This window comes from Gobius niger (assembly GCF_951799975.1).
Source record: "Gobius niger genome assembly, chromosome: 21".
In the NCBI taxonomy this organism is placed as follows: domain Eukaryota; kingdom Metazoa; phylum Chordata; class Actinopteri; order Gobiiformes; family Gobiidae; genus Gobius; species Gobius niger.
In genome coordinates, this window is record NC_136872.1 from 18575756 (window position 1) to 18596943 (window position 21188).

General features: G+C 39.7%; 1 protein-coding gene across 8 annotated transcripts in view; it reads left to right on the plus strand.

The window, feature by feature from the left end:
- The window catches only part of LOC306980501 (phosphatidylinositol-binding clathrin assembly protein), a 215025-nt gene that overhangs the window by 144170 nt on the left and 49667 nt on the right, over window positions 1-21188 (plus strand). For all 8 annotated transcript variants that reach the window (XM_079579921.1, XM_079579917.1, XM_079579920.1 and 5 more), the window contains one exon: window positions 17677-17810. In XM_079579921.1, the coding sequence (XP_079436047.1) occupies window positions 17677-17810 (134 nt within the window). The remainder of the gene's footprint in view (window positions 1-17676; window positions 17811-21188) is intronic.

Consider the following 21188-nt stretch of genomic DNA (forward strand, 5'->3'; position numbering starts at 1 on the left):
TGTAGAATGAGCCCAGACATATTCACCACAACTGCCTCTAAAATCCTGCACTGTCACTCAAAAAGTTGTTGATTCGGGTCCAAAGAGCCGTCATGCACGAGCTTAATATAGAAGGTGCAGTTACACGTATGACCTGAGGTGGCAGTAGTGAGTATAAATTGGCTAACTTGCATCTAGCCCCTTTAAATTGAATAACAGAAGTAAATTCACTTTTTCATGATATTCTAATTATATGATGAGCCCTATCTGTAAAATAAACCATACATTTAAACTCTTGCTACCTCACAATCTTCTGAAGAAGATAAACCTGTATTTGGATAACAAAAAATGTGCTTACTTTGAGTAATTAAAAGCAAAGGGTCGTTCATTAGCTTTGGATTAAATGGCTTTTGTTGTGGATGCTGTTTAGATCTTATAATTAAGCCAAAAGGTGTAAGTAAAGCAAGACTGTACTGGATGTTACACAAGGACTGATCAAACTTCCATCCCGGAGCTCCCAGATGGGTGGTTTTATTCCTCAGCCTGGCCACTGCTTTATATCGACACAGTTAGGAAATGAACTCCGTGCTCTCGGAGTGCTCCTGGCTCCCAGTTGGATTAGCCGTACGACGGCATGTGAAGAAAATCGTGTAATGAACCACTCTTGTAAGACACTCGCGGAAAAAGGTCACGCTCAAAATACATGGGCTCCATAAGTACGACTGTATGAGGAGGCCGATGGGAAACAGCAGCACATCCACCCTGCAAATGATGGATATAATGGGATAACAAGGATTAGATGTGCTTTTGAACCATTTTGTCTGTAAATACTTGGGCTGATAATCATAAATCATCGGCAAACAAATGTCATTTCGAACCAAAGGCAATTTGTAGACTTTATTTTAGGAAACAGTTACTTATTTTGAAGTTGAGAAGCGTCTGTAGACTCATGAATGGTACTGTATCTTTCCTTTCTATGCATCATAACCAGTGATTTGTAGCTTCCTTTAAAGGAATAGGCTACCGTTTTTACAGCCTCTCCTCCTCTCCTCTATAGCTCCAAACGAGGTGAAGATAGAAGCTACCAAGTTCTTCCACATTTTCCCTATTTAAATATGGTTATGTGAAGTTACATGATAATGTATAATTACACAAAATTAAACAATGTGGATTTTCTAAGCGGATAAAGGGGGAACTATATTGTAAGGCGTAATAATACCAGGAGTACCAGTAAAGTGAAGATATTGCAGCCCGGATGTCGAACTACTCCTGGTATTATTGCGGCTTACAATATAGTTCCCCTTTTTATCCGCTTAGAAAATCCACATTGTTTAATTTTGTGTAATTATACTTCGATGGTGTAGCACTTCATGTAACCGTATTTAAATAGGAGATACGTGGAAGAGCTTTGTAGCTTTGATCCTCACCTCTTTTGGAGCTATAGAAGAGGAGAGGCTAAATGCTAACGCCGTCTGTGCTGTGTTTACGTGACTGAGGGCACGTGTGAAGAACAGACAGGTACAAATGAACTCGTCTAAGCGAAGGTAAGAACATATCTCAGTATGTAAAAAACGGTGGCCTGTTCCTTTAACATCTTAGTTTTAAAGTTAGAGTAAAAAAAAAAAGACTCTTTACCATGCTCATGTTATGCCATTTTGTCCGCTATCGAGCCGGAGAAATATCTACAACACCACACCGGCCGGTTTCCCAGGCGTCACAAATACTGACATGTTTGGTATCCACGTGTAGCATGAAAGGCGACTAAGACGACGCTGAAATCAAAATAATGTACAGGCGACCAACTTGCATTTAGTCCCTTTAAAGGTGCATAATTATTAATAGTAGTGTGTATTTGACCTTTCTGTGACTCAGCAGCTTAGGTGGTTGGCGTGGTGACTTGTCTTTCCATCACAGTGGCTTTTAGGACGCTCTAGGACCAATTGTTTTCAGGGTTTCTGGTTGGTTTTCATTGCTGATGGAACCATCGCCATGGTTACGCATGTACTACATACAGAACACTAAAATAAGTGGGCCTGGAGCGCTAAGCTAACCACCCAAACAGCTGCAGGGTCACTGGAAGGTCAAATACGCACTAATATCAACTTCTTTTTTGCATAAAAAGTTACTTTATTCACCTTTAAGTAGCTCCTACAGACTCTGATCTTGTACTTCACAATGTTTTGAAGGACTCTTTTTCATCTAATTATTTAGCTTTGAAAGGCAAAAAACACAGTGCTTCACTTCAAACCAGTTTATTTATTTATTTTGTGATTAATATAGCAACAAAATGAAACCATACATTTAAACCTGCTTTACCCATTATTAACTTATTGCTGAAAACATTGGTAATTTTTTTGGTAATTTATTTCAGTTTTACAGCAAAAGTCTCTAAATGTATGTTTTTCCCGTTTTGCCTCAAATCAACAGACTTCTGAGGGAAACTAATTTGATATTTTGTATTAAGGTGACGGTCAAAGTGCTAAATGTTTTCATTACATGTCGAGACGAATCCATTCATGAAGGGCACGGTTTAACACGAAATCGAAAATGTTGAACGCCGGTGCCAAAAACCGCCCCGGTCGTGAATCACCGCTTTAGACCTTGGGGGAGTAAAATTAAACTCTGCAGGGCCCGCAGTTGTCAAACCGTATAATTTTTTGACAGGGGAAACGAGGAGAAGCGTTCTGTTTTAGCTAAGCTGTGTAAAAGAGGGACGGACGGTTTTTGAGGAAGGGGGAAAAAAAATAGATTGTGCAAGAAGAGGCGCCATTGGCCTTGATCCGCTCTCCCGCTGCGACGGCTCTCTCGGAGGGAATAAGCCAAGCCACTTCAGAAAACGGCACAACACTCCAAACCGGGAAAAAAAAAAAAAAAAAAATGCACCCACTCTTCTCCCAAAAGTAAAAAGAGGAAAAGAACGAATCTTTCATTTAGGAGCCTGCTTTAGTGTCGTTGCCAAGGAAAGCCTGATAGATAGCTTGGCAGAGGTGGCTGTTTTGTCGAATTGTGAGCTATAGGGAGAAGGTATTGGGGGAGTCGTAGAGGAGGAAATAGCCGCGCGGTGCCGGGGTATAAGAACGTGTTGACATTTTGTAGAGGCGGTCCGGGAGAGCGCTAGTGGCTCACAGCTAACTGTAATTGAGTAAGAGACATGGAGGTACTTAAGAGGGCAAGTCCAGGAGGAGAGAGACGAGGTCTGAATCTAAAGCACTCTTCAGACGGACCTCACGGGGCGAACACTGTGAGGAAAATGCATCAGCTCAGCGGGCAATGGGATGCGTTCTCCGCAATCACTTCCAGCATGAAGGGGGGGGGGGACGCCGTGTTAAAGCGGGCGAGTGAGGGGGCGCAGTGGGAACGGCTGGTGGTTAGAGTCCCGGTAATGTTGTATTTGTGGAATGTCATGTTCAATCGGAAATGCTCTTCAAGAAAACATTCCTGGGCTGTTGTTTTGTTTCATTTGTGCTTGTTTCCTGCATGTTCTGTCCATCTCTCATTTACGCGCTCAAAACGCCAGCCCACACTCTGCTCCTCTGTGATTTAAAGCCACACCGCGTAAGATTTCACCCTTTAATTGTTTGTAAACATTCCGGGCTTAGCTGGAGGCAGGAAGTTTCGATTCCTATCTATTTCCATTAGATCTGTTGCCGATAAACAAATGTTTAACTGTTTTAGGAAATATCAGATAAACCTTATTTTATCATCTCAAATGTCATTCCTCTTGGTCTTGCACCTCAAGCCACAACAGGACCACATTATTTAGTCGTAGTTTTACACTTATAATCACTAGTTTTAGTTTAATCTTATTTCTCTTGATCACTTCCTGCCTCCAGATGATGTCAGCAGTTAAAGGGTCTATAAACAAAATTGAAATACAAGCATTTATTTTATGATAGATATTTTCACCATTGAAAAATACCTCAAACAAACATGTGCTTTAGCTTTGAGCAGCTCGCCTCTGCTAACACATGACTATAACTTTACCGGGAGTGGGTACGTCTCCAGCTCGTCTCCATGGAGACGTCGACTAGAGTCAGTAGAATTGAGAGTTAAACATGTTAGGTCCTCATCCAGATCCATTCTTTGATTATCCACTGCAAAAATAGTATTTTCTGTGTTGAGCTGGTCACTGAGAGCATGTTTTGTGTTGATGGCAACAATATAGTCAAAAAAGTTACGCAGTGTACCATTAAAGTCCAGACCCCCTCACGAAACGCATCATCTGAGGAGAGATTGAATCTACTTGGGAAGCGTGATATAAGGATAATTATCGTCTTTACCGAACTATAAGTCATAATTTGCCTTGGGGTGCGATTTAAACTCAGGTGTGAGTTATATATCAAAATATATAATCCCACAATGTTGGTTATTTTCACACTGACAGCCGCTAGAGGGCGCTCTAGGCTTATGCACCAGTATCTGCTACTCCTGTACCACTTAAAGGAATAGCCCACCGTTTTTACATACTGAGATATGTTCTTACCTTAGCTTTGACGAGTTCTTTAGGACCTGTCTGATCTTCACCCGTGCCTTCAGTCACGTAAACACAGCGCAGACGGCGTTAGCATTTAGCCTCTCCCTCTCTCCTCTATAGCTCTAAAACAGGTCAAGATAGAAGCTACCAAGCTCTTCCACGTTTTCCCTATTTAAATATGGTTACGTGAAGTGCTACACTACAAAGTATAATTACACAAAAATAAACAATGTGGATTCAGGAGGACTCAGGCAAACCTATCCCTAAAATGGCCGCCATCAGAGTTTTTACAGATTACTCAAAAATACGTGAATGTGCCAAGGCAACACTTCAGGCATGTTTTTAATGAGGGAATGACATAATAACATGATGGAGAGCTTGAAAAAGTCAATTTTGCATAATAACCCCTCTTTAAATAGGGAAAACGTGGAAGAGCTTGCCGCTTCTATCTTGACCTGTTTTGGAGCTATTGTGGAGAGCAGGAGAGGCTAGATGCTAACGCCGTCTGCGCTGTGTTTACGTGACTGAAGGCACGGGTGAAGACCAGACAGGTCCTGAAGAACTCGTCAAAGCTAAGGTAAGAACATATCTCAGTATGTAAAAACGGTGGCCTATTCCTTTAAGAAAAAAACACGGTAATTGAGCAGCTGAAAGAAAGGGACTACGAAAAGTGGAGGTTACTCTTTTTTTTTTCCCCAACATTATGTTTATTTGTCTTTTTAGATTTTTAAATGACATTCAACAAAACATCCTCTCAGACACAAAATACAATACAATATTGATCATGCCCTTTGACACAAGATAACAGAGACCAACAATCTCCCATCGAGCAGATCGTATAATTACTCAAAAATGTCATTCTCTCTGTTCAGTCTGTGCTTTCTGCAAAAAGCATGAACGGTCTCCAGATACTTTCAAACAAGTCCTTTTTTCCTTTTAGCAAATATGTAATGCGCTCCAATGGAAGAGTAGCCAACATCTGTTTAACCCACTGTCTAATACTTGGTCTTCTTATGCTGTGGAGGTTACTCTTACTGCAGAGGAGAGGCTTGTCAACAGTGCAGTCAGGCCTCCATGCCCAGAAAGTTGCCCAGGCTTGTGCGACTTATATTATTATTATGTTCTTTTCTTCATCATTTTGCATTTTTTGGCTGGTGCGATTTATACTCCGGAGCGTCTTATAGTCCGGAAAATGCGTTAATACAGTGTTATAACATTTGTAATATAATGTGACAATTAAACCTGTAGAGCAGTCTTTCCCAACCAGGGGTACTTGGAATTATTTCAGATTAAAAAGGAGCATGAAACTGTATAGATCCCTTCTAAATAATCTGCAACACCCTAGGGGGTAGCTGGAGAACCTGTGAAGGGTTCAAAGCATACTGTCAATGGTTCAAAGGGTCCACAATACAAAAAAGGTCGGAAACCACTGCTATAGATTAACCTAAATTGTAGTGTTTAGTGCTAATAAACATCCTATGATTACCACAGAACCCACAAAGAAATCCTAAATAGGTTCTGTGTGACTTCCCCAACAATGCTTTTGGAGATTGATTGCTAGGAGGAAAATGAACACATTTCCACATTGCCATTACTTTTTTAAAACTGTTTTCTTTTTCCTGCCCCATTGAGCCCAAGAACTGCTTGTTATTGCGTATGCTAATCCTAGCATTTAGCCGGCTAGCAACAGTTAACTTGGCAGATGCTTGTTGTTTACTAAATTCTGACCTTTATCCAGATTCAAAGGTTTCCCTCAGGCGCAGAGCGGTTATTTTCCTAACTGTTTAAAAATTAATCCAGTTTAGGAGGACAGTGCATCTCGCTGCGAAATCACACAGATTTTTTTGCTTTTAGCAGAGGCGAGCGTAATGTATGTTTGGGCTGCAACGATTAATTACGTTCACAATATCTTTCGCAAACAGACGGCGGCGCAGCTGTTTCGGTCTCCTCTGGGTGCTCCGGTTTCCCCACCAGTAAAAAACAAACAACGATAGGGTGCTCTTTGGGGCCAGGACTCCCCTAAAAATGGATTCTGAAATCTCAATGGGATTTCCCTGATCAAATAAACACCAAACGACCCTCCTTTTAAACACGCTGCCACTATTGTCTATTGCAGGGCTGCCCAAACTTTTTGCCTCCGAGGGCCAAAATGAAGAAGTGCCTGTAGGCCAAACACGGCGATGTGAAGCGTGAAACACATATAACAGCAAATAATAATATAGTTACTTTATATAATCTTTTGGCATACATTTGCATTTGATTATATCCATGCAAATAACATGTTACATTACAACAAATGTTAATTATGGCAAATCAACAATTGTAGCCATATAGTGCAAAATGTAAACAACAACACCACCTGGATCTAAAGCACCTACAGTGACTTTACCTCATTCATTTGTTAACTCAAAGAAAATGCCACATTAGATCATTTTGAAAGTGTCAGCTCAGCAAAATTCTTTTATAAGTACATTTTTAACATGTACCTTTGTTGATGTCAACAACCTTTGCAATAAAAGTTGGAAGAATGTGAAAGTTGATGCTCTGTGATTGATAAATAACCAGACACTACGACAGTGTTTCCTTAACTTTGCGAAAGGAGTGAAACAGCGCCCCCAATTTGACGCTGGTGGCCAAAAAGTGTACTGCATCCATATTTACCATTGAACATGAATGGGAGAGAGTTAACCAGATGCTGCGCAAAAGTAGATCACCCTCTGGCGGGCCAAATTTGGTGCGCGGGCCCCACTTTGGGCACCCCTGGTCTATTGTCTGTCCATACCTTTTCTTTCTTCCTAATATGGTATTATTGTTGCATAAGCTCGGTATCAAAATAGAGATGAACATTCCCGTCTGTGTGCACCTGCGTAGCCTCACTGTCATCGACCACCTCCAGCTGTTTACCTGATAATTTCTAGAGTAAAACATCCCATACTCTTATCTCATGTACCTAGTGGACACCCGCTATATTAGCCTGCGCTGCTTCTGTCAGTCTTTCCCATCAGCCCGTGCTTCTACTTGATTGGATTTTAGCTTTCGCTGTTTACTCTGCCCTTGTTTGCCCTGCTCCTGCCAAGGTCCAGTGATTACCTCTGGGTTTAGTTCAGACACACGAGGACAGATAACGCGTTTGGGATAGACTTCAGCCGAGTGAGGGAAAGGGCCAGGCCGAGGTCAGGGGGGCCATGCGAACGCTCTCTCGCCCCAGATGCCGGCTCCCTCTGGTGTCCATATGGGGCGAACACACACACACACACACACACCGCCTGCTACTGTCCAGCCACGCCAGACCATAACAGCGCATCCCATTTGTTCAGGCTACACGCGCTGAATACAGATGAAGCCGGCTGCTGCAAAGAGAGGATGGCTGCATTACAGTTTTCCTCAGATGATAGGGCACTGTTGCTGACACAGAGCAGATGTTTCCCCAGACACCGCACACTACTTTCTTCATTAGGACCCAAAATTCACAAAGCGCAGCGCTCTAAGGACGTACTAAGGCCTTAAAAGTCATTAACCCCCCATCACCTGAAACCAGCACATTTTCTACAGTTTGGCTTTACCCAAATTTAAAGCTTCTTGAAAATGAGGATGAAAAGATAAGATAAGCCTACATTGATCTCACAATGGACACACATTCAGCTCTCAGAAACACAATAGACAGGAAACAATTATATAGTAAATAGAGGTGTCTTATATACAATGACTACCAAAAACTTTATTCAAAAGCATAAACAGTAAACAATGAAATAAACAGACTATAGTAAAAAAAAATTTATGTATTAGCATTGCAGCTTTACAGTCATACTAGTGGTTGATAAAGTGAAGCAGATAACACAACAAAACACAACAAAAACACAATAAACAAGCAAAAAAAACATGATTAAAAAGTGACCCCCCCCAAAAAAAAGACTACCACTACCGGTAAGCACTTGTGCTTCACAGCTAGATGGTCCCAGGTTCGATTCCCACCTGGACGGGGTCTCTCTGTGTGGAGTTTGCATGTTCTCCACGTGTCTGTGTAGGTTTCCTCCGGGTCCTCTGGTTTCCCTACGACTAAAAACATGTACAATAGGCCAGGATGAATGAGAGCAAATTAGCCCAAGGCTGCAATCCGCCGTGGCGTGTTTACATGCATGTGTTCCATGTGTGTTCATTAACTGACCAAATAAATACAAAAAAAGAGACAAAAATATCTCAAAATATCATGAAAAGGTGCATTTACTTCTGTAATACAGCTTAAAATGTGACACTAATATATGATATAAACTCATGACATGCGAAGTGACAGTCCATTTTTTAAACATTCTAATTTTCTGAGATGTTTTATGTGAGGTTTTTACAAGCCGAGCCATAATCACAATGGTCACATACATATGTCACTTTGCATGTAATGAGTCTATGTCATATATTAGTTTCACAGTTTAAGTTGAATAACAGAAGTAAATGCACTTTTTCATGATATTCTGTTTACAGGATAAGCACATGTATGTCATAAAACCCTACAAAAAAGTCAAATAAGACAGTCTATGACCTTTAAGATTAAAGCTCCTGTAGAGAAGCTTTTAGATTGGGGTAAAGCTGAACTGGAGAAAGTGCGCTCAGGAGGGTAAGAGGTTAAAAAAAAAAACAGCCAATTGGATTCAAAGAGGTAATAAATGTAGATTTTTTTGGGGGGAGTGAAACAATGAAACTGCTCAAAAAATATGCTTCAAAACGCCAAAGATCCGGAGAGTAGATACAAATCAAATACATACAAATCTTTGCACAAGAATAAATGGGTAGATTTTTGTTTAATTAATAATGTTTTTGCATCATCACGTGTGAGAATGTGCCCTGACAAAGAGAGAGAAAGGTTTGGGGAAAAGTGTGAAAACCTTGCGTTTTAAATTTTGACAAAAAGCACAGAAAAGAAAAAAAAGACGTGTTTTTTTGAAGAAATTATTCCAATCAGTCGGTGGATTGGTGCAGCGACCGGAATTTAGTCTTTTCAGTCGAGAAAATCTGTGAAATTCTCACAGTTTAACGTCGCAAAAAGTGGTTTGATGGCTCGGAAAACACGGAGAGAAGCGGGTCCCGGCGGAGTTAAAAGGGGTCCTGAGATGATGCCATTTGCTGCAAACGGAGAACACGAGGTCAGCGGGTCAGAGGAGGACGCCGGGGATATTTGTATAGTGGATGTTGATAGCGGTAGATCTTTTCAATGATAAATGGTCATACTTATTTATTTTTTTCTACCTTCACTGGGCACTCAGAGCACTTTACATCAAAGAAGCACTCGCCCGTTCATACGCAGACGGACACCGGGGGCACGCCGGGTAAAGTGTCTCGCAAGGATACAGCGACGCGATGCACAGGCCAGAGGACGGTTCAAACTTTAATCCACACAACACAGAAAACATCCAGGAAGGTTGTTTATGAGAGGCGTCCGTTTAACTGTTTCATTTTCTTTTAAAGCCACAAAACATGTCGCTTTCTCAAGGGGTTGGAGACTGTGTGAGACTGTGTATGATGTCGTAGCCACGGCAACAGATCAATTTGAAATACAGTAATTAATTTTTTTAGTCTTGCTCTCTATTGATTTAATCAGAACTTGGCAGAGAATGCTGGAGACACGTGTGCTCTGTGTATGTGGTCCTTACACATTGATTTTTAAATTGTGAACTCTCTGTGCAGCGCAGTGAGTTTCCTCGCCGTGCCACTGTCATGTGCCAGCGCTCATTATAGTTCCCCGTCTTCATCAAACACATTTAGATTCATGCACATGGACGTGGACCGGTGGTAGACGTGGTATTGTGTATGTTCTCCTCATGTCTCGATGATCACATATGAAATTGTGTTTATGGAACTGTAGAGCACAATTCATACACAAGGCAATTCAAAGTGCTTCACAGTTGCATAAAATTACAAGAAAACAGATAAAAATCAATACATGAACATACAATTAATCAATTACAGTGAAAGGCAAGAGTGCAGATAAGATACTTTCAGTACAGTGTCATATGTACAGGCCAAAAAACTGTTTTCAGCCTGGATTTGAACATTGTCAGAGGCCTGTCTCACATCCTCATGACGACTGTTCCAGAAACTGAAACGCAGCCTCACCGTGTTTATTATCGACTCTGGGAACCACCAGGAGACCCCTCCCTGAAGTTCTCAGGGCCCGAGATGGTTCATACGGCTCCAACATGTCAGAGATGTGCTTTGGTGCCAGACCATAAAGAGACTTGTACACAAGCAGAGCTGTTTTACAGTATATTCTCTGAGTGAAGCCAGTGCAGAGACCAGAGCACTGGACTAATATGGTCGTATTTCTTGGTTCTGGTCAGGAGTTGAGCAGCAGCGTTCTGGATGTTCTGCAGCTCTGACAGTGAGCAGCCGTTACAGTCGTCTAACCTGCAGGAGACAAATGCATGGATAAGTCTCTCTAAGTCTGGTTTTGACACTATTCCTCTGATCTGAGCCATGTTTTTCAGATGGTAAAAAGCTGCTGATGTTATTGCTCTGATGTGGTTGTTTAAGTTCAGGTCTGAGTCCATGATCACTCCTAGATTTCTAACCTGATTTCTTGATTTTAGAGAGAGAGAGAGACTTGCTCTCAAATATATTTATATGACTTAAGCAGTATTTACAGCCAAGTTTGAGTGAAAGAAATTCTCTCCATTGTGTAATTGGATGTACAATATCCCTCTCTCCCTTCGTCTTTTCTGTCAGCGTAGTATTTACTCTCACAGACAATGAGAAAAAGAACGCAACATGCTACGACACCTGCAGTGGTGCTTATGGCCTCTTATGGTATTATTTGTGCGTATTTGACCTTTTATTTTCCATCACAGCGCCCTCGATGCGGCTGCAGGATCAATTGTTTTTAGAGTTTCTGGTGGATTATCACTGCTGAAGGACCCTCTTACCAGTATACCTACAAAACAATTGATCCTGGAGAGGCCTCTGTGATGGAAAGTGCAGCCATTGGGTCACAAAAAGGTCGATTAAGCACAAATATCAGCTGTTTGTTTGTTTTTTGCACAAAAGTTGCATAATGCAGCTTTAATGTGCTCGGATAACTAAACACTGTGCTCAACATCCACCATTTTGAGATGCTTGTGATTACACTTTGCAGTTCATCTTATAGTTCTCTCTCAAATGCTGATGCTCCTGTTCAAGCTATTCACTAATTCACAAAATGCTCATCAGAAAAAACACTTGAGCTTTTTAAGTAAACCCCCATCACTGCCGCACTCTTCCAGCTCACACCCTCCACTGAACCGAAAGCCGTGTGCTGTCCATATTTAAACCCCAGGTACATGCACGGACCGACTGCATTACCATTTCCTTTGTGGCCGTCCGTGCTCCTCGCGCATTCTGTCTTGTGAATTTGAAAGCGCAAACAAACTTTTATTCGCGGCTACACGCTCCCACCGGACGCCGTGCTGGTAGTCCTTTGAAATTGGGTCGTTTCAACCGCAAAATGTAATAATGCCCGAAGGGAGTTGGAGCCAGGGCGAGGGCACATAAAGAAAGGCCTATACCATGGATTTTAATAATGCGCGGTCTATGAAGTCGTGGAACGGGGTGAACAAAACGCTTACTAAAACATGCACTGCTTATTTTTGCATTTGCACAGCCCATAATAGTCTGTTTTTATTACATATAGCAAACACACTGCATGAGCCAGGTTTAGTTACGTCCTATTCCTGTTTTACGCATTCATTTAAAATACTGAGGGACGCATTAGCCTTGGTGTTTCTTGTAGTATCAGATTAATTACGTGTCTGGAAAATACCTCCAGGCCTTGTAGTTGTCCTGAGATCTACATATTGTAAAGAGGGAGCAAGGCCGACATCTGCTCCACCGTGGGGAGAGAAACACTCTCAGAATAAGATAAAAACACTGGTCACTGTTGCTTTAAAGCTTTATGCCTGATTTATGCACAAGGAGTGAGCACATACTGTAGATACATTTACATTGTTGGTGATGGCGCATTGTTCTCTTTTACAATACACTGAAGGATAAAGCATTTGATTTTACTGCTATTAGAAAAATGGGCCTTAAACATCTTAACCCTTGGCTTTACCCAAATCTGAAAGCTTCTTGGAAAAAGTGTCAAAATAGCAACAAATTAGACAGAAGCAAGGATGAAAATACAACAAAACAACAATGAAAAAAATGGGACGTAAAAGTGACAAAAGTTGGACGAAAAAGTGACAAAAAAGGATGAAAAAGGAACAAAAATGTAACGAAAAAGAAACAAAAATTGGAAGAAAAAGAGGCAAAAATGGGACAAAAATGGGACGAAAAAGAGACAAAAATGGGACGAAAAAGAGGCAAAAATGGGACAAAAATTGGATGAAAAAGAGACAAAAATTGGACGAAAAGAGGCAAAAATGGGACAAAAATGTGATTAAAAAGTGACAAAAATGGGACGAAAAAGTGACAAAAGTTGGACGAAAAAATGACAAAAATAGGATGAAAAAGTGACAAAAATGGGACGAAAAAAGGCAAAAATGGGACGAAAAAGTGACAAAAGTTGGACGAAAAAGGGACAAAAACGGGACCATAAAGTGGAAAAACTGGGACGAAAAAGTGACAAAAATGGGACGAAAACGTGACAAAAATGGGATGAAAAAGTGACAAATTTGATGAAAAAAATCTGTTTAGATTAGTTTCTAGTTTACTTTTACTTACTAGTTTATTGTTTATTAGAACAGGGACAATGTACAAAACCATTAGTCTTTACAAAAGAAGCTTACACCAGATTTAGCTAATTAGCTATTTTGTTTGAGTCTTAGCTGGCTGTAAACTTTAGATTCGGGTAAAGCTGAACTGGAGAAAGAGCATCTGTATAGCCCTTTTAAGGCGGGGGTTAAGAGGTTAAAGGAACTTAGGAGTTTTGTCACCTCTGTCATTACAGTGAATAACATAAGACACATACTAAAACATACACAGTAGCCATTACCAGAGCATCGTGGTCCTCCTATTCATGCCAAGATCCCATGAGCACTTGGTGACAAATACATGTACATTTCCCTTAAAATTCCCTTTTTTTTTATGTGCCGGTTGTATAGACCAGCCTTAGGGGCCTCGCTGCAGTGACTCAGATCCGGATCTCACCTTGGGAACTACTGCAGTTGACTAATCTTCCTGCTAAGTTCTCCTGATCAAGATCCTGGCTTAAGATTTGAGGAAATGAGCCCGGGCGCTGCGCTGTAGTCACCCGCCCGCTCCTTTCCCAGCGGCGTCGTAGGAATGGGCCAAATACAGAAATCAAATATCCCTACACGTGTTGAAAAATGTCCACAAATACACATGTCGAACTGCTGCAGGAATTCCTTTTTTACCTACACATTCTAAAACGTGGTCATGTGGCGCTTAAGCTCCAGCCCGCGTTAAACCAACCCCAGAGCGATAAATGTTTAAATTCATGCCTCAGATGAGAGTCCAGGCCGACACCACCTTCAAAGCGCCGCAGCCTGATACGGGATCAGGAGGCTGCTCCCCACAGGCCCCGCAGACTTCAAATGTGGAAGTTTACGGGCCAAACTCAGACGCAGTGGCTCAGAGTTAAAATACAAAATTCATGCGCGGTTCCTGTTGATCAAATTTCCTTCCTTTGAGCACTTCCGTTTAATAAGGATTTTCTTTCTAATCAGCAGTAATTATTCCAAAAGGTGATATTTGCATAATGGTGAAATTATGGGGGAATGACCTATTGCTAAGGCAAAATTTTAATATAGCAAATGAAGTCTCCAGAGACGTCCTATATTATACTTCATTATTATTATCAATCTTTTTCAGACTTTTTTAATTGGAACAAGTATTGTTGTTAAGTGACATAACATGCTAACTTTTTTTTTTTTCTTTTTATAATACATGCTTTGTACTGAAGGCTATTTGAGAACCAAAATGCCCAGAACAAATCCTATGAAGGTGCACGGACTGGAGAACAAAAACACTGTAGTGAGAGATTTGAATATGGTTAGTTGTAGCAGCAGAAATGAAAATAGTTATAGTAGAAGTCAAGGAATTGTGCCAATTGTACCTGACTTGGCTTTACCCAAATCTAGAAGCTTCTTGAAAAAAGGGTAATTTTAGCAATAAAAAAGATGAAAACAAGGATGGCAACACAACAGAAAAGAGACGAAAATGTGACGAAAAAGTGATAAAAATATGATGAAAAAGTGACAAAAATACAATGAAAATGTGATGAAAAAGTGACAAAAATATGATGAAAAAGTGACAAAAATATGAGGAAAATGTGAGGCAAAAGTGACAAAAATATGACGAAAAATTGACAAAAATATGATGAAAAAGTGACAAAAATATGACGAAAAATTGACAAAAATATGACGAAAAATTGACAAAAATATGATGAAAAAGTGACTAAAATATGATGAAAAAGTGACAAAAATATGAGGAAAAAGTGACAAAAATATGAGGAAAATGTGAGGCAAAAGTGACAAAAATATGACGAAAAATTGACAAAAATATGATGAAAAGGTGACAAAAATATGATGAAAAAGTGACAAAAATATGATGAAAAAGTGACAAAAATATGAGGAAAATGTGAGGAAAAAGTGACTAAAATATGATGAAAAAGTGACTGAAATATTATGAAAAAGTGACGAAAACGTGTTGAAAAAGCAATGAAAATATGGCAAAAATGTGTCAACAACGTGAAGAAAAAGATCCATTTAGATGAGTTTTATAGGTCTTAGCTTTCAAATGAGGCCGTGACCTTCTGGATTTGGGTGAAGCCGAACACGAGAAAATGCACTTGGCTGCGGCTGGTGTTAAGACGTCTAAATGTCATTATATCAACATTTCTTGCAAAGTAATGACATGGCTATAAAGATCCTGGTCTGAAACACATTCAGCTGCAGTTTTCTCCGAAACCGAACACACTTTCTGTCTCCGAAGTTCCCCGTTGAGTCCAATCTGCTTTTGAATAATGAAAATTCCCCGAGTCATTCCTCTGTCTGCTGGACTGTAATCGTGTGAAAAGACATATGCGTTTGTGACATTAAAAACACAGAATTAAAGTATTAAAATCGACTTGTATATACGCAAACGCTAAATATCTGACCATGTGAACCAAAACATGTATACTCTTCCAAACGCTGGGTCAATGGCGTTTGTTTACGTTTTTTGCCACTACAAATATCAGCTTCTGTAATTATCCTGTTGTGTAACCCAGACTTTAAGCCCATTCTGAATGAATCCGGGGCTTCACTTTATAATGGCCTGTTTGTGTAACGACATCTGTATTTACATAATAATCTCTCAGGAAAACGTGTTTGTCATTTCCCACCGTTTGAGTCGTCTGCGAACGCAACTCCAACTGGGAAATGACCGGTTCCCAAAGACTCATTACGAATCCGGGAACACGGCCGTAGTAATGGGGAACAGGAGGAGGAACCGTCCTGCTAAAAGAGTTCATATTAATGCTCGGCTTTTCTGTTGTGTTTTAAGCCCCTTCTCGATCGTTATTGTTTCTCAAAACCGGGAAGAATCCATGTGAGAAGTGACATAAACAAAATGCTTGATAACTTGTAAATGGGTTGGATACAGTCTCTTTGTTTAATGGCGGCACAATTATAATACTTGCTACTATCATTTAAATGTTTCATGCTCTTGTACACACATTGCAGGAAAAATAAGTAGCGTAATGATGAGGGTAGATTGAATCTAACAGGCTTAAATAAAGGTTACGCTTGCATTAAATTGATTTCCTGGGAAATAATGATGCTCGTTCTAAAGCTGGGATATTATTTTTAGTGCTTAAAGTGCATATGACAGGTTTTTTCTCACCTTTTTGGTCTCACTTTTTTGTGGCTTTTTTGTTTTTGTGTTTTCATCCTCGTTTTCTTCGCAATTTTTAAGCTTTCTCTTTTTTAAAGTTTTTAAAGTTAAAGTTAAAGTTTTTAGGTTTTGGGTAAAGCCAAACTAGAGAAAATGTGCTTGGTTCAGGTGGGGGTTAAGAGGTTAATGCTTTTGAAAATATGACTCATTTAGACGGATAACATTAGTGGCACGTAATAATTATCATTAGCAGCAATTTTAATGAAGAAATGTTGGGCAAAATCATTATTTTGACTTTAGCTGCTGACAGGAAGTGACATAGATAGAGGTAAAGTTCCATAGATACAGACGGCATCTCTGGAATCGGCCATATATTGGTCATGCTTAAAAACAGTTAAGGCGGAAAACAATTTGGAGAATAATCTAAACTTTCTCTAATTATTTAAAAAACACTTTAACAAATCCTGAATTATGAATATAGTTTTGTACTAAATAAAGATACAAAGACATGGAGAGGAGCAAAGTGGTTCAACAGCCCATAAATACATAAAAAACGGAGAATGCTAACGTGATGCTACATGTTGGCATCGTGCTAATGCTAACGCGAGCTAGCGCTGGCTTCTACTGAACAATCTGCTGTGAGTAGACATCCACATGGACCCGATTTAGACTGGACTTTGTTTGTATGTAATAAATAAGTTTATATTTCACCAAATGCCGAAAAATTGTGTTTCCCAAAAGATTCTATTTTCCCCCTTGGCGAGGCCACGCCCCTTTCTATAGAGTTCGGGAATGTGACGTCATATCGCTAAGCATTATGGGATTAGCAGCCATTGTAAACTAATGGAGATTTTAAAAGTTAAAATACTGGAGTTATTGTTCACATTAAAACACTTGGAGACCACAGTGTGTTAGATATGTTTACCAGCAGTATCTCAGCAGCTAGCGGAGTCGTTCCACTGTTTTTTTCTCCACTTTTTATACTGTTTTTAGCTAATGTTAGTCTATGGAAATGTATGCTAACAGCTGCAAAGATGGCCGATCTCCATGGTAACTGTGGACATTCCCGAACTCTATAGCAGTTTGACTCCCTCATTTCCCATTGACATGACATGGTTGGCACGGCAACAGTGTCAAATGGTTTGGCTCTACCTGTCACTTCCTGTCAAACTAAAAAACATAACAAAAATGTCCTTTTGAATATTGAGATTTCTCTTCTTTCCTCTGTTTTAGCATTTGTAGCATCTGAGTTATATTGTTTGGGACTTCTATCTTCAAATGACATTAAAAAGCAGTAAATGTGTCTTGCTATTCCCTGTATAAACCCTTTTCTTTGTTTGTTGTCCACTTAAAGCTCTTCTTAGGTCAGTCCATGAAATGAATATAAACTAGTCTCATATACGGTTGTGTGGTGCATCTTCCAGGACCAGCGCCTGAAGGAGATCAGTATGCAGACCCCCCCCTCGGCCTCCCCCAGCAGCGTGTCCATCGGCAGCATCAACAACAACCACATCACGCACACGCCGGAGCTGTTCACCGCCACGCTCAACGCTAACAGGTACTGACTAAACGTATTCATGTGGGGGGTGTACGGGTTCTAGTGCAGAGTTTCTCCAATACAGGGACTATTGGTGGGGTCCTCAACTAACCCTCAACCTGGCGATCCAAAGAGGGGAAACCTAATGCCTCCTTAGTATTGTATAGAGAGTAGGTGAATCTTTAATTGATTGTTGTCAAATGTGTTGAATTTTGATGATACTTTGTTTATTGTTTGGGTAAAATCAATTCAACATGTTTAAAGTCAATCGCAACCTCAACAAATACTATATAGCAATGGTTCTTAACGGGAGACCAAGGAAACCAACTGTGGGAACATTTGAGTAACAGTTCTTTCCATATTTTTCTACGGAAAAAAAATATATAAAAAAAATACGATTTTTCAATGATAATTTCAGCTTTTTAGGTTTATTTAAGACTTATTTAACATTAATTCAGCAGCCATTCTTCTTCTTTTTCTTCTTCTACTTGTTCTACTTCTACTTATTCTTCTACTACTTCTTCTTCTACTCCTACTACTTCTTCTACTTCTTCTTCTACTACTTCTTCTTCTACCTCTTCTACTTCTACTTCTTCTTCTACTTCCTCTACTTCTTTTACTTCTTCTTCTACTTCTTCTTCTATTTTTTCTACTTCTACTACTACTACTACTTCTTCTACTTCTTCTAGTTCTACTTCTTCTTCTACTTGTACTACTTCTGCTACTACTACTACTACTACTACTACTACTACTACTACTACTACTACTACTACTACTACTACTTCTACTTCTACTTCTTCTTTTACTTCTACTACTTATTCTTCATCTTCTTCTTCTACTTCTTCTACTTCTTCTACTTCTTTTACTTCTACTACTTATTCTTCATTTTCTTCTTCTACTTATTCTCCTACTTCTTTTACTTCCTTTACTTCTACTTCTTCTTCTACTTTTTCTACTTCTACTACTACTACTACTTCTTCTATTTCTTCTAGTTCTACTTCTTCTTCTACTTGTACTACTTCTGCTACTGCTACTACTACTACTACTACTTCTTCTACTTCTACTTCTTCTTCTACTTCTACTTCTTCTTTTACTTCTTCTACTTCTTCTTTTACTTCTACTACTTATTCTTCATCTTCTTCTACTTCTTCTACTTCTACTTCTTTTACTTCTTTTACTTCTACTACTTATTCTTCATTTTCTTCTTCTACTTCTTCTACTTCTTCTACTTCTTCTTCTACTTCTTTTACTTCTACTACTTCTTCTTTTACTTCCTTTACTTCTACTACTTATTCTTCATCTTCAATTTATTAATGAGATTCAACAACTTTCATAGTACTGGGTTAGGGTTACAAATGCCACAGCTTTAACAGGTTTTTTATCTTTGAAGTACATTTTAATATTTGTCAAAATCGTCTTGAGGGCCAGAAGTTCTTTGGTTCACTATTTTATCCGCAGAAAAAGTATGTAAACCTTTATTTCAGCAACAAGTAGTGGGAAAATGCAGTATTACTTTGTCCTTGCAATAAACATGTTCATTTGAGTCGTGGTTCGTGGTAAATTAAATCGATGTTATATTAATTGTCTCCTCATCAAACCCTGTATAGAAATTTAACACACGGCTCTAGACTAAACCAGCTGAACAGTAAATACTCACATCGAAACCTTTCCAAATGTTATTAATCGCAGAGACATGGGGTTTTACACACAGTCTGCCGCCGTAATTGACTTTCACCGTTTCCTGTACAATTTACTCCTCCCCTGCTCCTCCCCGTTCGCTTTAACTGCGCCGCTGAAGTTTTACAGCCCCACGGAGGCGCGGGATTCACCTCGATCACGGGCAAATGAACGTTTTTAGTGGTGGCTTTTGCTATTTATGTGCGCCTGATTAAATATTAACGCCCCTGTCCTCATCCGTCTTTGTTGCGTCCCGCTGCTGTCTCCCTCCATCACCTCCTCATTCATGTGTTGGCTTTGTCTCGCTGAAAAACTCCTGGCTTTTGTCCCCCCGCTCTGCTCCCTCCTGTAGCTTTGATTTCTAATCCGTTATTGTCGCGGGCCCGTTATATATCGCTCTTGATCTTTTTAAAATTCCTTCTCTTCTCCCTGTATTGTGGCTCTTTCTTTTGTTTTATTTTTTAAAAAAGGACAGTTTTTACCATTCAGTCGCCATCTCAGCTACTTTACTTAAATATATATACTTTATAATCTCAAACACATCACTACTGTATCTTACACTTTGTTGGTTAGAACAGTGGGACCCCTCGGGGGGGGTCTTGGGTGGGGGTCCCCAAATGATTTCAAGATGTAATGAAAAGAAAATTGCTACTCAAACTTCAAACTGCAAATGGCCAATAAATGAATCTGAATCTGAATCTGAATCTGAATCTACTGTTTTTAGTATATTTTTGAGTGTATAACTGTATACTTTGTGAAAAACATTCAAATGCTTGAAACAAACTGTTTAAATACATATTAACATGATATTAAATGTTTTTTTCTTACTTTAAAGGGACTATACGCAGTTTAAAAATGTTCAAATTAAGTATTTTCCTCCTCCTACATTTTTCAACAATGTCCTAATGTGTAGAATGAGCCCAGACCTGTTCATCACAACTGCCTCTAAAATCCTGCACTGTCACTCAAAAAGGTGTTAATTCGGGTCCAAAGTGCCGTCATGCACGAGCTTAATATAGAAGGTGCAGTTACACGTATGACCTGAGGTGGCAGTAGTGAGCATAAAATGGCTAACTTGCATCTAGCTCCTTTAAGTAGCATACAACGCAATAATGTTATACAATGAGGGTCCCAGGTTGTTTACTTGTCAATTTTTGGGGTCCCAGCCAAAAAAGTTTGGGAACCCTTGGGTTAGAACATACAATGTTGGTGTAAAACAACAGAATATCCAGTAGTTTCACTTCCTGAAATTTACCACAGTCTCCTCATAAGCCCCTCCCCCTTGCTCTCCCTTGCTGTGCAGCTGCTTAAAAAAAAACAATAGATTGCTCTGCCCGTAGTGAAGACATGACAAGTGTTTACGCTTTATAATCTCAAACACATCACTACTGTATCTTACACTGTTGGTTAGAACAGTGGTTCCCAATGTGAGGGTCGGGACCCCTCGGGGGGTCTTGGGTGGGGGTCCCCAAATGATTTCAAGATGTAATGAAAAGAAAATTGCTACTGTTTTTAGTATATTTTTGAGTGTGTAACTGCATATAATTTGTGGGAAAAAAACATTCAAATGCTTAAAACAAAGTGTTTAAATACATATTAACATGATATTAAAATGTTTTTTCTTACTTTAAGTAGCATACATCGCAATAACTTTATACAATGGGGGTCCCGAGTGAGAATATACAATATTGCTCCCCCTTGCTGTGCAGCTGCTGAAAAATG